We start from the raw sequence: 18,145 nt of genomic DNA, 5'->3' as shown, positions 1-18,145 counted from the left end.
GCATTCTGTATGTGAGACAGCATCAGAGTATTCTTGGCCTTTGTTGATTAATGTAAAAAGCTGATAATGAAAAGTTATGAACTTGATGTCAATAAGGAATGCAGGCTGCAATGTGTTACAGTTACTTGATTGTCTCATGACTAAATAATTAGATATTTAGAATACATGAATGACATTTGGGGACAGCGTATCTCCCATCTAACATGCTCTGCTGGTTCCAAAGGTGAACATTTTATAGACCTCCTACCTCCCTTATCCTATTCTCCCCCCTACCAGCTTCTTGTTTTACAATACCAAGTATATTTTTCATGATATGTTAATGTAAGATGTTGAAATTTGACATACAGTTACTTTGTTTTGTAGTGGCATGAATCTACTCAGGAGATTTGTTCACCTAAACTCCTGAATAAGTATTTTTTTAACCCAAACATTATTTTACCTGACTCTCTATAGGGTATCCCCCATTCTGCTCTGAGACACCACAAGAGACTTATAGGAAGGTAATGAACTGGAAGGAGACTCTTGTCTTCCCACCTGAGGTGCCCATATCAGAGAGGGCTAAGGATTTGATTCTCAGGTTTGTAAAATAGTTAATGGACTGTATTTATGAAGCTCATTTTAACGGTAATTGTAAATGATCATGTCTTTGTGTGTTCCTAAAGTATATCAGTGATAGGGGTTCTTCTAGATTATTGTGTATAAAAACCTATCCATAATGATTAGCGCTTTATAGTTTAGGGTTATTTGACAAGCTGTATTTCAGTGTACTGAATTGCATTTTAATGTTGTCTTCATGTGGTAGTGCATGAGGTGTTTTTACATAGTTCATCTTTATTTTATATTTACTTTTTATTATTTACTTTTTTTTTATATGCTTCTGTAAAGCATCACTGAGTGTGAGAAAGGTGCTACATAAATACAATGTATTATTATTAATTCCCTTACCATTACAGGTATTGTAATGATGCTGAAAACCGAATTGGTGCGATGAGTGTTGAGGAGATAAAAAGCCACGCATTCTTTGAGCCGGTAGACTGGGAGCACATCAGGTTTGTGTATTAAGTGCTTTATTTGTTGTGTGTGCTCAAATTGTATCTCCAGGAGTTCTGTGATGAGTTACAGTTTGCGAAAAGCTTGAAAATATATTAAATTCAAAAGACCACTACAACCCTAATACTACGGTGCACAAACAAGGTTTTGTTCTAGCAAACATCACTTTCACCAGTTAAAACATTGTAGCTATGTTGTTCTACTGTAAATCAAACATCATGCACATGGAGACATTTCGGCTGTATGTAAAAATGTATGTGGTTTAAATGTGATTAGATTTTTAGGCTTCTATGTTTGTTGTTAAAGAGACACATGCTGTGAAAACTTTTGTTGCTTACAGGAGGGGGAATGATAAAGTTGAGTCTGAAGTGTTGCTTATGACTAGAGAAGTTGGGGGTTTGTTTGTGCTAGATTACTTTTGAGTTTGCTGATGCCTGTAAAAGGACAGCTGTCCATTTGGGGTAGAGGTCATCTGGAGTTTTGACTCCCTGACTTTGAGAGACTTGCGGCATGAGTATATTACCTGGGGAAGGTGATTAGAGACAGCAGGGGGGTATTCGTTGTAGCTCGCCAAGCAGTTTAGCGAGCAAATTTTCAGGCTAAGATAGAAAACGCCCCTCTTTTTGGTTCGTGGAAGCAACTTTCGATAAATCACCATAGTAACATATCAATTAGCACTAACCTGCTCCAGAGCAGGCTAACGTAAGTGTAGCTGGATAAGCTTGCCACACCCCCGGAAAATAACATGGCAGCTCCCTTTTTGAGAGACCCAGTTGACCAAGGAGCTATATTTTAGTTCGATTGGCTTTCCATACCAATAGAGTTCTTCGCGATTGCCAAGATCCTTTATTTCACACGGATGAGTTCTTGTTTGAGCGATATCGATTCAGCCGACAAGGACTCATTTATTTGCAAGACCTTCTCGGGCCGTACATTGCAAATATCACACGCCGCAGCAAGCTTTATGCTTTATTATTAGCTTATGCTGCTGTATGTGAATATGTAACGCTCTGTTTTACGAAATGTCTTGTCTTATCTGTTGTGCCTGTGCTTTTTATGTTTCACTGTGGGAGAGTGGGAAACGTCATATCGATTCCTTTTTATGTCTTGACGTGAAGAAATTGACAATAAAGCTACTTGACACTTTAACTGTGCTTCAGACTGCATAGCCTTGAGGTTTTTTGCGTCAGGTAGGCTGTAGGCTACATTTTTTTACAGTATAGGCGATACAGAAAACATTGGCAAAGCCGCAGCATGCGTTGCTGTAAGAAAAGTGTACTTGCCGCTTAACCAGCTGATGAATCAATTCATCATATTCCCTGGCCATGTCCCAGTCAATGAAATCAAAGAGGGATTTACACATAGGCCTACATGCATGTACACATATATAGTACATGATATAAGCGCAGTAGCCTACATATCCTCATAATTGTCTATGAATTCGTATCAATTAGATACTCTTTGGCCTTGTTTTTATGTCACACACGTTGCGGGTTAGACTGCTGTTGGTCTATAAATGTCTGGCCCGACTATAAACATTTTATATATAGATTTTATATCTGTTAACCAACTAAATGATCAGTATCCGTGTCCGTTCTCGGAATGGGCGTGGCTTAAACCAAACATGGGCGGGGAAAAACTTCCGGGGAAAAAAATATTTACAGAACCTCCTAATTGAGCTTCAGAGCAATGTTTTTGATCACAAGAGTAAGAAATATTTGTGGCACAAACTTTTATTTTTATTACAGTTTTCCTTTTCTTGCATATTAGAAAAGTTAAAGTGTTGAAGAAGTCACTCAATATAATGAACAGCATGTTTAGGATCACAAAATACTCCTAATTTGTTCTTGTTTACCTAAGCTTCCTGTTGAGTTGTGGGCGCGTCATGTGTGATATGATTTCATTTGCATCATGGTTCAACTGGCTACTTTTAGCGCGGATAGGGGGTCAATTTTCCCCTAATGATCGCTAGATGGCGCTTCTTGCACGCAGCCAAGGCAAGGTCGTAAACTGAAGTGGCCTTTGTCAATCTATTCATTTCGGTAGTGATAGTCGGTGACTATTTCATTACAACAATTGTTATCTAGCCCTTCAATCATTCAGCAAAATGTAATTTATTACATAGGGTGTCACACACGTTGAGGGTTAGATTGCAGTTGGTCTATTAATGCGTAGCCCGACATGATCAACATTCTATTGTTGGCAGACAATTATCACGTTGTTGTCCCGAGTCAAAAGTATAAACACACAGGGACATCATAAACATTTAAAGGTCTGATAGATCCAGTTATCCTGGCAAAACATTTATTGTTCTTCATTTATTGTCAGGGCATGGTCCAAGTAGGCCCATTGCGAATATGAGGCAGGTGTAACTTGTATTGGAAATGTATTTATTACTGTAACATTGGGACTCCAGGCCCCAGTGTGGATCTTGGGTTGCACATGAGCAGTATCGCATTGTGTGCAAATTAATTTTGCATTCGATAAATCAAGTTGGCGGCCTATCTACAACAACTAGGAAGACAGTTAATACAGTGAACATTATGTCATAACAGAGGAAAACTCTACCCCTATTTCCCAACTCAATTCAGTAGGCTATCTTTCTAGTGCAATTCCCATAGGAATCAATCAGCCTATAATTGCTGTAATGTTTTATAGGTAGGCTGTCTTTGTCTTTACAAAGTGCGATATCAAATCCCCCCTCCTAATCACCAAGTAGTAAATCGGCAGATTTGGTCTTGAGTCAAGTACCCTTAAAGGTCCCATGACATGCTGTTTTTGGATGCTTTTATATAGGCTTAGTGGTACCCTAATACTGTATCTGAAGCCTGTTTCCCGAAACTCAGCCTTGGTGCAGAATTACAGCCACTACGAGCAGTCCCACAATGAGCTTTCCTTAGGACATTTCTGTGTCTGTAGCTTTAAATGCCATGAGGAGGAGAGAGGTGGGGCTAACTGCCATGCTTCGGTCGTTTGCAAGCCATGTGTCTCTCGAGGAAAAATCGGTATCGCACTTGCACGGTCGTAGTTCATTTTCTCATTGCGGGCCAGATTCTCTGGGCAGGCAAAGCAAAGAAAAGGGAGGTAACCTTTCCTCTTAAGACGACATAAGAGGAACATTTTCAAATCGGAGCGTGTGAGCTTTCATTTACTCAAAGGCGGGAAGAATACCCAGAGCTTGGTTTACACCTATCAAAATGTCTAGCCACTGGGGGACCAAAGGCAGGCTAGAGGAACTCATATTAATGTTAAATAACCTCCTAAAGTGACATTTTCATGTATTGATGATCTTTCATCTGAATATTGCTGCCACTGCCAGGAAACTAAAATGGAGTCAGGGCTGGATAATTTTCTTTCCGAACCGATACAAAATGTGAAACACTCTGGTGAAAAGGGGCGGTTGTCGGAAAATAGTTGAAGAAGATACACGAATGTTGATAAACCATGAAAGCTCTATTCCAGATATTCAGCTTCAAAGATTATAGACTTTTTCACGCCTAAAGACAAATGTGGTTGTTTTGTGTTAATCATTAGCAGCGTCTAGAGCCGGTTATTTCACCGCAGTGAAGAAAAGAGAAAGAAAACAATATTCGCATTCGATCAAATTCCAGGATCCTGTTTTCTTGACTTATCCTAGATGTGTGTTTTAACACCCAGTATTTTTTTACTGACTACATTGCACTGTGCCTGGCCCGATTATGGTTCAAGTTATGTGTTAACTTGTTGGTGCAAATCGCATCTTCCGAAAACAGCCTGAAAGATGTATTCACGGTTTACCAGGTCAAACTAAGAAAAATTCATCCTGTGCACAATGCAATATCCGAGATGAGCCTATTCATTCTATTTAGTCGGTGGATGTAGGCTAAAACGAACGTAGGCTATGACAAAAATGTATGCCGAACACACAGAAGGCATGCTTGAAAGTTCACACAACTACTTGTGAAACATTATATTTAAGGTTACTTGACTCGAGACCAAATCTGCCGATTCACCTCTTGATTAGGAGGGGGGATAGGATTGTACTTTGTACAGACAAACACTGCCTACATACGAAACATTAAGGCCAAATGCCAATACTCTGTCTTACACCTACCCCTTACCCCTAGCCCTTAGTTTTGCGCGTTCCCGTGAGAGTGAGTGGTGTCCCAATACTCTTTTTGATTGAGGGCTAGGGATAAGACGAAGGTGTATACACCCCTTAAAACCAAGTGAGCTCGGGAGCTTAATTGAAACCAAGGGGTATGTGAATACAGCGCTACCTGCACCAATGGCGGACAGAGTCCCATAAATGTAATATTTTCGGCAGTCTTGTTTTGTGCTCTACACAGTCCTGTACATATGTATTTGCAACCATGTTCTTAATTGAAACGTTTTAAAAAATCGCTAGTTTGCTACGCTAATGTTATATTGCTGATTTGCACAACAGTCCCGCATTTCTCTGGTTAGCCTTGAATGGACTCCATGAATGTCTACAGTTTTAATTAAACTCCATTAGCAGCCAATTTCAAACAAATTTTGTTTGATATCAGTGCATAACACTACTTTCTTTGGAAACATCAATATACGTAACCAACTGGTGTCTCATTTCATAGGGATATGTAGCCCTTAACCCTCAGTTTCGAGACACAAGGGCTAGGGGTAAACTAAAGGGCTAGGGGTAAGACAGAGTATTGGGATTCGGCCTAAAGCTAGTACCACCGCGCCAGCATAAGTAGCCTAGGGAAAAACCGGCTGCACCGTGATGCAAATCACATCACACATGACGTGCCCACAACTCAACTGGAAGCTTAGTCAAACAAGAACAAATTATGAGTATTTAGTGATCCTAAGCATGTTGTTTATTATATTGGCTTCTTCTTTCGGCATTTTCGGCTTCTTCGGACAATACGGAATGCTGACAACAGCCCCTTTTCATTGGACTGTGTCACAAATGGTTAACTTAACACAAAATCAAGCTTCCGCATGGCCATTTCAGTCCCCTGACCTACATACTATTGAACCCCTGTGGGCTGAACTGAAGAGGAGAGTGCACAAGAGAGGACCTAGGAACTTGGATGATCTGGAGATATACTGTAAGGAGGAATGGTTTCAGATTCCTTACTCTATATTTTTCAACCTTACTAGATGTTAAAGGAGAATCATCTTGTCTGTGAAGGTTGTTTTATTAGCAAAGGGAGGTACAAAGCATTAAATGCAATGGTGCAAATAATTGTGGTACTTTTTTATATATATAATATTTTTTTTATGACTGAATTATTTACCTCAGAATAATTAAATTTTTCAGTGTGACAGTGAGCTCAATTATAACCCTTTTTTTGCTCATCTTTACCAGGGGTGCCAATAATTTGAGTTAACTGGATATGGTAAATTAAGTGAGATTATGTCTCCTATCTCCAACAGGGAAAGACCAGCGGCCATCTCTATTGAAATCAAAAGCATTGACGACACATCAAACTTTGATGACTTCCCAGAGTCAGACATCCTTCAACCAGGTAAGATATTTTCAACAAATTGCTCAAATTCAGGAACATATAACCATTCTGAACCTTTTTTTCATTTAGGCGGACTTTTTGTCCGTCCAGGAAGTATGAATTATCTGTGAATCAACATGTACATACCATTCTTCCTAGTTCACTGTGGCCCCCTTACCATACTTTTGTATTTTCAGTTGCCAATGTTACGGAGCCAGACTTCAAGTCCAAGGATTGGGTGTTTCTGAACTATACCTACAAGCGATTTGAAGGGCTGACTCAACGAGGCACCATTCCCACCTATATGAATTCAGGAAAGGCTTGAAATGGACAATGGTAGACAGTTAGACACTTGAGACATCTTTGGGAAGAAGGCTGTGACAATGCCCTTTTGATTATTACGAAGGATAGTTGACAAATTTCACTCTGATGCAGTCACAATGCCAGAACTACAACAATATGAATGACACATCAACAAAAACAAACAGCAATCACAAGAGTGGCATAGTCATATTGTCTGAATTGCATAGACTGATTTATTCCTGGCTGTTTATCTAGTGTTACTGACTTCATTTTAGGGTTCTCACTTTGAGAGAGGATGTGATGAGATGTGTGATGGATGTAGCAACAAGTGTAAGCCTATAGAGAGAGGTAGAATGCTTAGACCGTAAACTGCAGAGGCTTTAACGCTTATATAGCTTAGGTCAGGGGTCCCCAAACTACGGCCCGCGGGCTGAATACGGTCCCCCAACGCATTTGGACCGGCCCTCTGAACAATGCCAGAAAAATAAATAAATAGTTTCCACTGATTAATATGCATAAGTAAGTCAATGTTTTATTTTCTATAGCAATGAATATGAAAAAAGGATAATTACGATATTTATATTGCTCTTTTAATAGGCTATATATCCCTTGATATGTACGGTGCATAACAAAATAATAAACTAATCTAGCATAATAAATACATTTCAAATCATAATAAAATCTTCACAATAATACTGGTCGTCACTCCGGCCCATGTACTTTTCTGTTACAGACCGACCAGACCCCACATTAGAGAAAAAGTTTGGGGACCCCTGGCTTAGGTGTTCATTGCTTACTTGTGACAATAACATACAGAGGTTTTACTCTGCAAACGGAATTCTCAACTTTTAAGACATTTTAAGACAGTCCCTCTTTACTTGTCTTTGTCTGCTGAAACGATACTGACTAGGTGGTCTGGGGTATTCAAGAAACCGGGTTTAGTAAAACCCTGAGTTGGTTAACCCTGAGATGAGGCAAACTCTGGGTTTTCCATTCCAGAAAGAGAGGTAACGCAACCTGTGGGTCAGTGTCCATGATAACCGACTCTGTGAGCCTAACCTACTTGCTGACAGGTTTTCCTTAACAAACTTTGCATTTCTACCTATCCCCTCCCACTTTCTGAGCCTGATACAGTTGGCAGACATGGAGTAGCCTCTCCTGGTTCAGTTGACCGATCTCGAACAACATTTTATTTGTTTAGCCTTATGTTGGGAGAGGATTATAAACCCGAGATTAGATGTGCTTTAATTCCCTGATGAATACATAAGTGAACTTTACTGTTTTCCGTCACACTCAATCATCTTATTTCGCAACATTCTCTGCCCTTACATCGCTAATGTTACACACCGTGGACGTGCACTCAGAACCGACCAAAGGCTTTTTGGCAATAAAATAAAGACAAATCATTGATATTTTATTTGGTAATCTTTATTGCCTACAAATAGAAATCCAACAATGAGTATTTATATATTGTTCCTACAATTAACATTATTCACCTATGACTATGCACCCATCTGTAACTTGTGTTCGAGCACATCAGTTTCAAGATCAGACTTCTTAATCTGCCCTAAGTACACGATCTTTTGGTCAGTTTTTTGCACTTGCTTCATGAGATGCAGTTTGTACAGCTCCTTTACTGGTAACTGGGAAAACATTATATTACTTTAAATTCCACAGTTCTACATACAGAATTCACCTGCCATTTAAGTCAGAGTTTCCCATTTTAGAGTAAATCAACTCAGAGTTCAGGGTTAGGCTCACAGTTTGTTAAACCCACTTTCTGGAATACCCCCCAGGAGAGTATCATTGACAACAAGTATTGATAATAAACATATGTAAATAACTAATCGATCCTAGCCCAATTAGACCACAGAGCAAGTGATCCCATGTTTAAAATGCCCCTTTAGAAGGCTCTTTTTCTATTGATAGTAATTTTGTCCGTGAGTAAAATACAGACTGAGACATTTTATGTTTAATAGTTTGTTGAAAAGTGATGGCTGCAAATTTAGACTATTCTGGCATTATCATGTTTGCTACATTGTCTTGACAGTGTTATGAATGCTAACATTAAATGGACTAACAATTTATAATACCTATAAAAAGTATTCACCCCCGTGGACTCTCATGTTTTATTGTTTTACAACACTGAATCACAATGGATTTAATTAGGATGTTTTTACACTGATTAGCAGATAAGGACTCATAATGTTAAAGTGAAAATAAATCTCAACATGTTGATGCAATTTAATGACATTTAAAACACAAAATAATATTTTGCATAAGTATTCATCCCCTTCAAGTCAGTATTTACTAGAGGCACTTTTGACAGCAATAACAGACTTGAGTTTATTTGGTTAAGTCTGTATCAGCTTTGCAGATCGACAAACAGCATTTTTCCCCATTTTTCTTTATAAACTGGTGCAACCTTCAAGTTGCATAGGGACTGTGGGCCCTATCTTGCACCCAGTGCAATTGACTTTGTCAACGACGCAAGTATCATTCCTAGTTTGCACTCGACGCAAAGCAGACTTTTCCCTCCACAGACGCACGTCTGTAAATCAGGGAATGACTTTGCACTCCCGGGGGCGGTTCAATGAAAAAGGGAGGCGTATTCCGGCACAAACGTTTCTTGGTGCTATTTTGCAATTTCAGAAAAACAATTCCGCCACAGACCAGGGGCCCGTTCTCCGTACGTCGCTTATTACATCAGAGATCAAATGACACATCCAAGATGACATCATCTTGCTTATCATGATCTGGCTAATTCGGTTCTTCGAACACACTTGTTGTTTATGATTAGTGTAGCTGGATTGAGTTATACGTTGGTCTAAAAGGGGGTATGTATCGATAGTAGAAACCTTGATCAGCAACGCTGCTATTGGCTGCTCACATAAGTCTATGGCTGCTCACTGTGGCCAAAATGAGCGCCCAGTTTTTTCCGCAACAGAGCCAACAGAGCAACAGCTTGCTCGAAGGTTACTCCGAATTTGAAGATTTTATCAGAACGCCAGGGAACACCTCAAAGTCTGCAAAATCCAAGAAAGAGGGCTGGCAAAAAGTAGCAGACCAAATTAAATGTAGAGGAGTGACCACGTGTTTTATCGCTTATTACAGTAAGCTAGGCCTATTATTTTTTTTTCATACTTTCATATTTTCATTTATCATCTTTAATGTCATATGATGTGGTTTCAACAAATGTATTATGTAAATGACACCCTCACAAAAAAAGATAGGCTATCCTCTCAAAAAGTATAGGCTAGCATACTGTATCGCGCATAGCCTACCTATCTATCACGCAATGAGCAATTAATTCGGTTTCATGTTAAATTCTGCTAATTATTCTTGCATCTTCTGCAACAGGTTCCTGTAGTAAAAATGGACAAGACATGTCTGTGACAGACTTCCTGTATCACCTCTGCTTGTAAAGCCTCAATCTAAACGTGTTTACATAAAATAAACCTGCTCCCGAGCAGGTTTAAGCTTACGGACCTGTTGCTATGACAGCAAGTCCAGGATGAGCTTCGAAGAACCGAACAATCCAAGATAATGACAAATCGTCAACAATCAAATCCAGCTAACTGAGTTAGCGACGTACGGAGAATTGGCCCCTGGAAAAACTTAATCTAAAGTCAATGGCGCATTATTCAGATGCTATTTTAAGGGCGCATGCGGCATGCTTGGCCCATGCACACTGCTGGCTAGGCCAGGGTCTTCTTCCTGTGAAGCGTTACATTGTTTTGATTTATTGTATGGCTGTGTTACATTTCTTTCATGTCAATGATTAAAAAGATGTTCATGAGAAATGTCTATGTATGTGAACTTGATTTGTAACAATTGTGGCAATTTCCTCCCATGCCAGTTTAACCAAAGCTAATTTGGGTGGGTTTCTTCTTGGGATGCACCGATCCGACTTTTTCAGTCCCGATACCGATGCCTGGGCTTTGTGTATCTGTCGATACCCGATACCGATCCCTGGGCCCCCCCCCCCCCAAAAAAAAAAAAAACTCTTGCAAAACACTACTTAATAACAGTCCGTATGAAACAGCGACACCGGAGTTGAGCAGACAACATGACGCAAATTATATGATTTTTCTGTGTCATCCGTAGACAAAGTCCTGAGCCTCTCTTGTATATTATGGTAATTTTCCCAAAGTTCTTTTGTTGAGTCAGCACGGCAGCTCCAGCGTGTAGTGGAAAGAGATTTAAGAGTGAGATTGATGCGCACATTTGAATCTCCAAATACTGTTCCCCAGCGATGCGTGGAGGCGGAGATGAACGTATATAGAGACTGCAACAAGTCAAAATATTTGCCAACTACATTGCTACAGGCTTCAATACTGTTGACTCCGACCAGATTTAAAGAATGGGCAGCGCAGGGGGCATAGTGAATCAATGGATTCCTCTTCTTTAGATGCGCCTGCAATCCATTGTATTTTCCAGACATATTGGAGGCATTGTACCAACAGTGGCCTCTGTGCCGGTGGTACAGCATCACCCGCCGGTGCCAACAGTAGCCACGGTGGTGCAGCACTAGCAGTGCTGCTACCAGGCTGTTCCTCCTCCTCACCACCACCTCCCATCTTGGGCTTGTGAACGTCTGCTGCAATGTTCTTGTTCTCATCCTTTTGAATGTTTTGGAAAAAACTTGAAATGCGAGGAACTTGATTGACAATATCTGCTTGCCTTGCTTCTTTTTCTTTCCTTAGCTTTCGTTTAGCTGCTCCAGTTAGTGTACGGCTGTTGTCCATTTTGCTTGTGCTCTTCTCAAGATTGATTGACCTTATTGTGAACTGCTCAAGTAACTGGAATAATTTTGGGGGGAATTCATATCACCAAAGTCCCTCTATTAAAAAGTATCTGCTATAATATCACTTGACCCTTTCCTGCCAGAACATTCAAATATGGGAAATACAATTCCCATGGTTCCCGCCGTAATATCTTTGCCGTCCAATCACCGATTTTATTTCTGAAAACTGCCAGATACTCATGACAACTTAAGCTCAAAGCACATACCATTGGTTAAGGGGTTACTGGCAGTGAAACTAAATAAATGTATCGTCAGCAACTGCAGCCTGCTACTGACATGAATGACTTAAGCCTAGAATATACCGGCTACGGCGCATCGTTTCATATCATATCAATACAAAGTTAATAACAGCGACGTCACGCAGAGGCTCTGGCTTAGGGGGCCCCTGAGCTCATGGGCCCCTGGGCCTGGGCCCGGTAGGCCCGTTCGTTAATCCATTCCTGCTTTCCTAACTAAGACAAAATAACAGATGTAATGTACTGAATTCTTATTTATTTGTCATTTAAAAAACACTTGTGCATTCAAAATTCGAAAATAGAATGTAATAAAACGTATTAAAATAAATTTTATGTAGCAGTAGAAACATAATAGTGTATTGGTCAAACATACAATAGTAATCAAACAGTTACCAAACATTGTAAACATGTAAAACAAATATTTGAATTCTTATTTATTTGTTGTCGCTGGTGTGTGAACCATGGAAGTTTTTAGCTTGAAGCATTGCACCGTGCGGTGTACAGCTCGCCAAGCTAACACAGTTACATTGCCCTTACGTTGCCGCAACGTCTTTGGCGACGTTGCGGGGCCGTGCATCTGTGGGACACCAGAATGTAACCTCAACGTAATCTTTTGACTTTGCCAGTCCGTAACCGCAACGTCGTGGCAACGTCATTTTCGGATGTTGCCAGTCTGTAACCGCGACCTCCTAGCAACGTAATTTTCCGACGTTGCCAGTCCGTAACCGCGACCTCCTAGCAACGTACTTTTGTGACGTTGCCAGTCCGTAACTGCAACGTTAACTAAGTAACCTATATTTCGCAATTCTACTGCTTATATTGGGGCGGTTCATATGCAGACCTCATTTGCCCAAAATGCTACTTGTTCTTGTATAATAGGCTACATGGTAGCCAACTTTAGGAGGACTATGTTTGTGTGATGTGTAGCCTAACTCCAGCTAATCATAAGCAAGGCAGCATTTCCATGTAACATTGTCATTTTATTTCAAACAAAGTGCCAAACAGTGAATTAAAATCTTCTGCCAGTCCCCGCTACAGGTCCTGTCTGTTGGCCCTGACAATGAAGCACAAAATAAGTTAGTGTTCTATCAACATAATTGCACGTGTAAAAAGGCGCTATACAAGTCATTAAAAAATCACATCTAAAATAATATACATCATCAAAAAAATATGTGATTCTACATTTTTGTCACATAGCCATGTGGAAAGGTTGGATATGGAAGCTGCAATCATGATTCATTCACCTGGCTTGTTTTGTGAGGAGCTCCACAGCTTTCTCTCCCAGTCCCGTCTTCCACTTCATCACAGCGTCTGGAATTAGAAGTCATGAACTTATTGTCAGCACCAATGTGAACGTTGAACGCTGCGTGTAAGCCATAGTTCATGGCATCTCCAAACACTTATCACTCTCTTTCGCAACTCCAGCACCTTAAGGCGCTCCTCAAGGTCTTGGAGTTCAGCCTGTGTTTGGGCCACCTGTAGGTCCATCACTGGCACCTCTTCAGTGTGTCTGAGAGTTAGCATGATTGGCATACACTGTGGTTCTTCTAGATTAGCCGTAACATTGATGTAAATAACAAATGTTACCTTGAATGGTTGTATACAAAGCATATATATTTTTGAGTGTCTTATATTTGCACTTGCCTGGCTGCCAGCTGTTTTCCTGGGCCCCCAATGGGTTCACCTCCACCAGACCAGAGTTGACATCTAGGGGTATGGAATCTGGTGATGCAAAAGTTTTAAGTCATGCTTTTGCTTCAAAACATAGCCTTTAGGGTTGCCATGGCTCATACAATTATTGTCACTGCTTTAAACGGTCATTCATTACTTTACCATCATTTCCCAGGGACACAGTGCTAGGCCGTGTGACGGTGGTAGGATAATCTGTACAGAAATGAAAGTGGAATGTAGTTTATGTACATAGTTTTAGCATATTGATATTAAAGGAGTAACGTCACTGTGTCCAATCCCGACCACTGTAAACTACTATTGTCCAAACCCGAACGGGGTTTGGACACTCAGTTTCCGGTCTTTTTGCTATTTACTTTTGCTATCGCCAGCAAAGTGTAAGTATTATTATTTTAGGCATACCAAACAATCTACGTGTAAAATTTCATGAACATATATGGACGTTTACATGTCTAAATAATATAGGAAAATTACTTTGGCCGAAAGACCACTCGGCGACACTCGGGCGACGCTTGGGCGACGATCTTTACTCTGACAAGTGTGTCTGTGTTGTCATCGTACTGCTACTATGGGTTAGCATATGAGTGTATTTCAACGTTAGCTTAACACTACTTTGTCTTGCCAATGAAAATACACGATCATGTGTGACGTGATCTGTAGTCGAGGGGAGGAAGGGATGGGGGCTAGCAAACTTTGAGAAGAGTTCAACAAAACATCCAGCAGGTGGTGGTATACAGTCAAATTGAGATTTTATCGCATAGTTTGGAGATGTTGAAGCGTGATATCTTATTTTGGAGGACATAACTGCGTCCCCGGATATGTTGACAGCATTAGTGGTCAGTTTGGTGACCCTGGATCAAGTTAATATCCCCGGAAAAACAGCAGCGGCCAGTCTTTAGAAGTGCGGTCGGGTTTGGACAAGGGTAGCGCACGGCTAATTTACCGGCGCCAGCGTCATTTTACCGGCTCTAGTAAAGGCTAAGCTAACTGTAATTTTTTTAACAATATTTAGCTCGAAAGGTAAGAAGTTAAAGCTTAACGTGAAGTCAGTAAATCAGCTGAAAACGTGATACGATCATTTTTATCAATATTTGAATTGGCATTTTATCAGAATGTTAGCTAAAAACCGGTCGGGATTGGACACAGTGACGCTAGCATTGCACATATGTGATCGTTCGAAAGCAGGGCCCCACATCGTAGCGTCGCACATGTGTGATTCTGAACATTCCAACCGATTATTTTCCGATAGACAAAAACTATACGACAAACGCTATAGTATGGCTTCAAAATTTACAATTAGTAGGATGACAAGTAACACTAGCAGGTAGTAGCATTGCTACGAGTATTATGCTAGGTTGCTAGGTAACGGAAGCTAATTAAAGCTACCTAGCTGCCATTTTGGAAAAATAACTGGTGGAAGTGTCGGAAATATTTATAACTCACGCATCTAAAGGTTAAAACGAATAAACGTATCCAAAAACAGATGTCATGTACAAATTGGAAAAATTAGTGACATGATACTTTTATAGACGCCATTGCTGTGCATGCCATGACCGACTGTGATTAAAACGTGATCAGCCACGCTAGCTCCACAGTCTTTGAAAATTCCGGGCTAGATAAACTATTTTGGGACAAGGTTTTTTAACAGTTCTGAACGTTTATTTTCACTGATTCTTTTGTGGGTGATTTGTGAGACGCTAAACTTTGATAACATGTAGGCCTATGCATTTTCAGTATTTCAACATAACTCTCTGGAGGGTTTAACCTCTACTGTACTGTAGCTAGCGAAATCCTAACGTAAACAATGTGAATCTGATAGCACATAAACAGGCTAAATAGCCTAAATTTAAAAACATATACCTATTAGCATGCCCCATCCAATTTCTGAAAATGTTTATATATTTAAAACTATTTCTGTAAAGAAACTCACCTTTGAAGTAGCTAATTTCCAGTTGAAATCCAATGCGTACAAGACGGTGTTGAACCCCTGCAAAATCTCTTCTGAAACCCCAGTTTCAGCGATGCGTTGAAATGGGCATGCGCAAAGTTGTTGCTCAGGGGAAGACTGAGGGGCAGGTTTGCTAAGGAAGAATTGTAATATTCTGTGATGACTTGTCTTTGGAAATGAAACTCTTAAGAGTCGCTTACCTTTTGGTCACATTTAACAATTTAGTATTACAAAAATTATTGGAGCACAAATTTGCATTGTGTGTCATACAGCTTTGGTGTGCTATATAAAGAATGTTTGCTTAATCATGTTACACATCACACATTAATTGCTTTTGTACATGTTTATAGTAAAGAATGAAAGACTAAATTATATTCCAAATTCAATCTTTTATTTATTAAAGCTATGTTTCTGCACATGAGAACATTGATGACCATTGACATGCTGGGGCTGAGCTGCACATGAATTGCATGCATTGTCTACATTTATACGTGCTGGTTGCAACATTTAATATCGTGTGATTGAAATTCATGTAGACTATGGCTACATTGCAAAAGTGTCAGAACTGAGAGCAGTCCAGTGTGATCTCTCCATCTCTGGATAAACCACTATATTGCACTCAAGATCCGTTGTCCTGCGACCAAAGAGCGACTTAACCGCAACTTAACCCATGGTACATGGCCGACCAAGGTACAACGTCATGGCAACGTTGTCCACGGGACCAAAAAATAACGTAACCAGCCGACCAAGGTACGACGTTGCGGCAACTTTGTCCACGGGTCTAAAAATAAGGTAACCAGCCGACCAAGGTACGACGTCGCGCCAACGTTGTCCATGGGACCAAAAAATAACGTAACCAGCCAACCAAGGTACAACGTTGCGGCAACGTTGCCCACGGGTCTAAAAATAACGTAACCAGCCGACCAAGGTACGACGTCGCGGCAACGTTGTCCAGGGGACCAAAAAATAACGTAACCAGCCGACCAAGGTACAACGTCGCGGCAACTTTGTCCACGGGTCTAAAAATAACGTAACCAGCCGACCAAGGTACGACGTCGTGGCAACGTTGTCCATGGGACCAACTGGCAACATTCCCTTTATAATATTGTTACGACGTTGCCACGACGTTGCCAGAAGGTAACGTTGCGGGTTACCAACTGAGCACTTACTGGCAACGTTGCCGCAACGTCATGTGTTAGCTGGGCGTGTCCAACCAGTGGACAGATACACTTAAAAGCAACATGGAGCGAGCCAAAAAGTCGGCTGTGTGGAGATATTTCACGCTTGCCACGCCAACTAGTTCGTCGGCTGTTTGCAATGTCTGCAAAGTAGAGCTAAATGTTTTGAGGGGTAGTGTTAGTACTGCAAAGTACAATACTACCATTTTAATCAAGCACATAAAGCACAATGCTAGGAGCACGCCGAATTCCTGCAGCTCAACAACTCTACTATACTCGCACATATGTGATCGTTCGAATGCGGGTCTCACAGCGTAACCTCGCATATGCGATTTCGAAAATTCCAACTGAATATTTTCCGATAGACAAAAACTGTGCGACAAACGCTGTATGGCTTCAATATGTACTAATGAGAAGGCTAACAGGTATCACTAGCATGCTAGTGCTACGAGTATTATGCTTGCTGTGGAGACCGTCGGAAATATTTAGAACTCACGCATCTAAAGGTTTGGTTAACTCATGCTGCTGAAAAATGACATATATGTGCTGCAATTTTTTTTTTGATGGATCGGCCAGTGGATCTGTTAATTTTTCCGATCCCCGATCCAGCTATTTTGTCAATATCGGGGCCGATATCCGATCTTAATATCGGATCGGTGCACCCTTAGTTTCTTCTTTAGCCCCGCTTGACTTGTTAAGCTAATTCAAGTCAGGTTTGGGCTTTAAGTCCAGCTTTTTTGAGCGGCCTTTATGGAACTGACCTCCGGCCATTCCTGTGTGGATTTAGCTTTGAGCTTGAGATTGTTGTCCTGCTGGAAAACAAATCTTCTCTCAAGACGCAGTTCATCTTGCAGACTGCAGCAGGTTTTCCCCCTGGATTTCTGTGCTTTACTTTGCTGCATTCATTTTACTCTCTACCTTCACAAGCCTCCCAGGCCCTGCTGCAGAGGCGTATCCCCTCAGCATGATGCTGCCACCACAATGCTTCATTGAAGAGGTGGTGTTCTTCTGGGGCTAGTAGTTAAATCTGGATCAGAATGATCTGAATTTTGAAATCCCATGTTTTGCTATCCAGGATTAGGTAATCCATCTTACTTTTGTACTGGTTTTTCAAAGCAACATTGGATTGGATCACCCTGATCCAGATACAAACTTTTGAAGATTACCAAATCCGGATTCCCAGTGTTGTAAATGAGACTATGTATAACAATGCCAGCATTGGGTCACTTTTAAGTGTTTTGATTTAAAGACACAGAAAAAGGTCAAATAAAACCATCCAAACGGTCAGAGCCATCATCTGACCCACAAACAATTAAAAACAAACAAAATATACATTCTTCACAAATACAATGTGAATATTTTGAAGATGTGTTTCAAAATCTGAAAAAGGCTAAATGTCCAATAAATAACTAAATTAAAGAAGAAGTTAGTCTTCGGTTGTGGAGAGAACAACTTTTTGAAAC

General features: G+C 40.5%; 1 protein-coding gene and 1 long non-coding RNA gene across 2 annotated transcripts in view; one reads left to right on the top strand and one right to left on the bottom strand.

Annotated features, from left to right (window-relative positions):
- The window catches only part of LOC136959845 (serine/threonine-protein kinase 38-like), a 108,800-nt gene extending 99,312 nt beyond the window's left edge, over window positions 1-9,488 (top strand). Inside the window, exons 11-14 of the mRNA XM_067254048.1 lie at window positions 454-577; window positions 954-1,049; window positions 6,451-6,542; window positions 6,719-9,488. Coding sequence (XP_067110149.1) covers window positions 454-577; window positions 954-1,049; window positions 6,451-6,542; window positions 6,719-6,846 — 440 coding nt within the window. The 3' untranslated portion in view covers window positions 6,847-9,488. The remainder of the gene's footprint in view (window positions 1-453; window positions 578-953; window positions 1,050-6,450; window positions 6,543-6,718) is intronic.
- Window positions 9,489-13,457: 3,969 nt separating this feature from the next.
- On the bottom strand, window positions 13,458-15,574 carry LOC136959836 (uncharacterized). The gene is made up of 3 exons (XR_010878785.1): window positions 15,487-15,574; window positions 13,701-13,751; window positions 13,458-13,589 (listed from the first exon to the last, which is right to left on the bottom strand). It is a non-coding gene; the product is annotated as an uncharacterized lncRNA (long non-coding RNA).
- Window positions 15,575-18,145: the final 2,571 nt, after the last annotated feature.

This window comes from Osmerus mordax, chromosome 17 (genome assembly GCF_038355195.1).
Source record: "Osmerus mordax isolate fOsmMor3 chromosome 17, fOsmMor3.pri, whole genome shotgun sequence".
Lineage (NCBI taxonomy): Eukaryota > Metazoa > Chordata > Actinopteri > Osmeriformes > Osmeridae > Osmerus > Osmerus mordax.
This window is presented reverse-complemented; position numbering and strand designations above follow the sequence as displayed.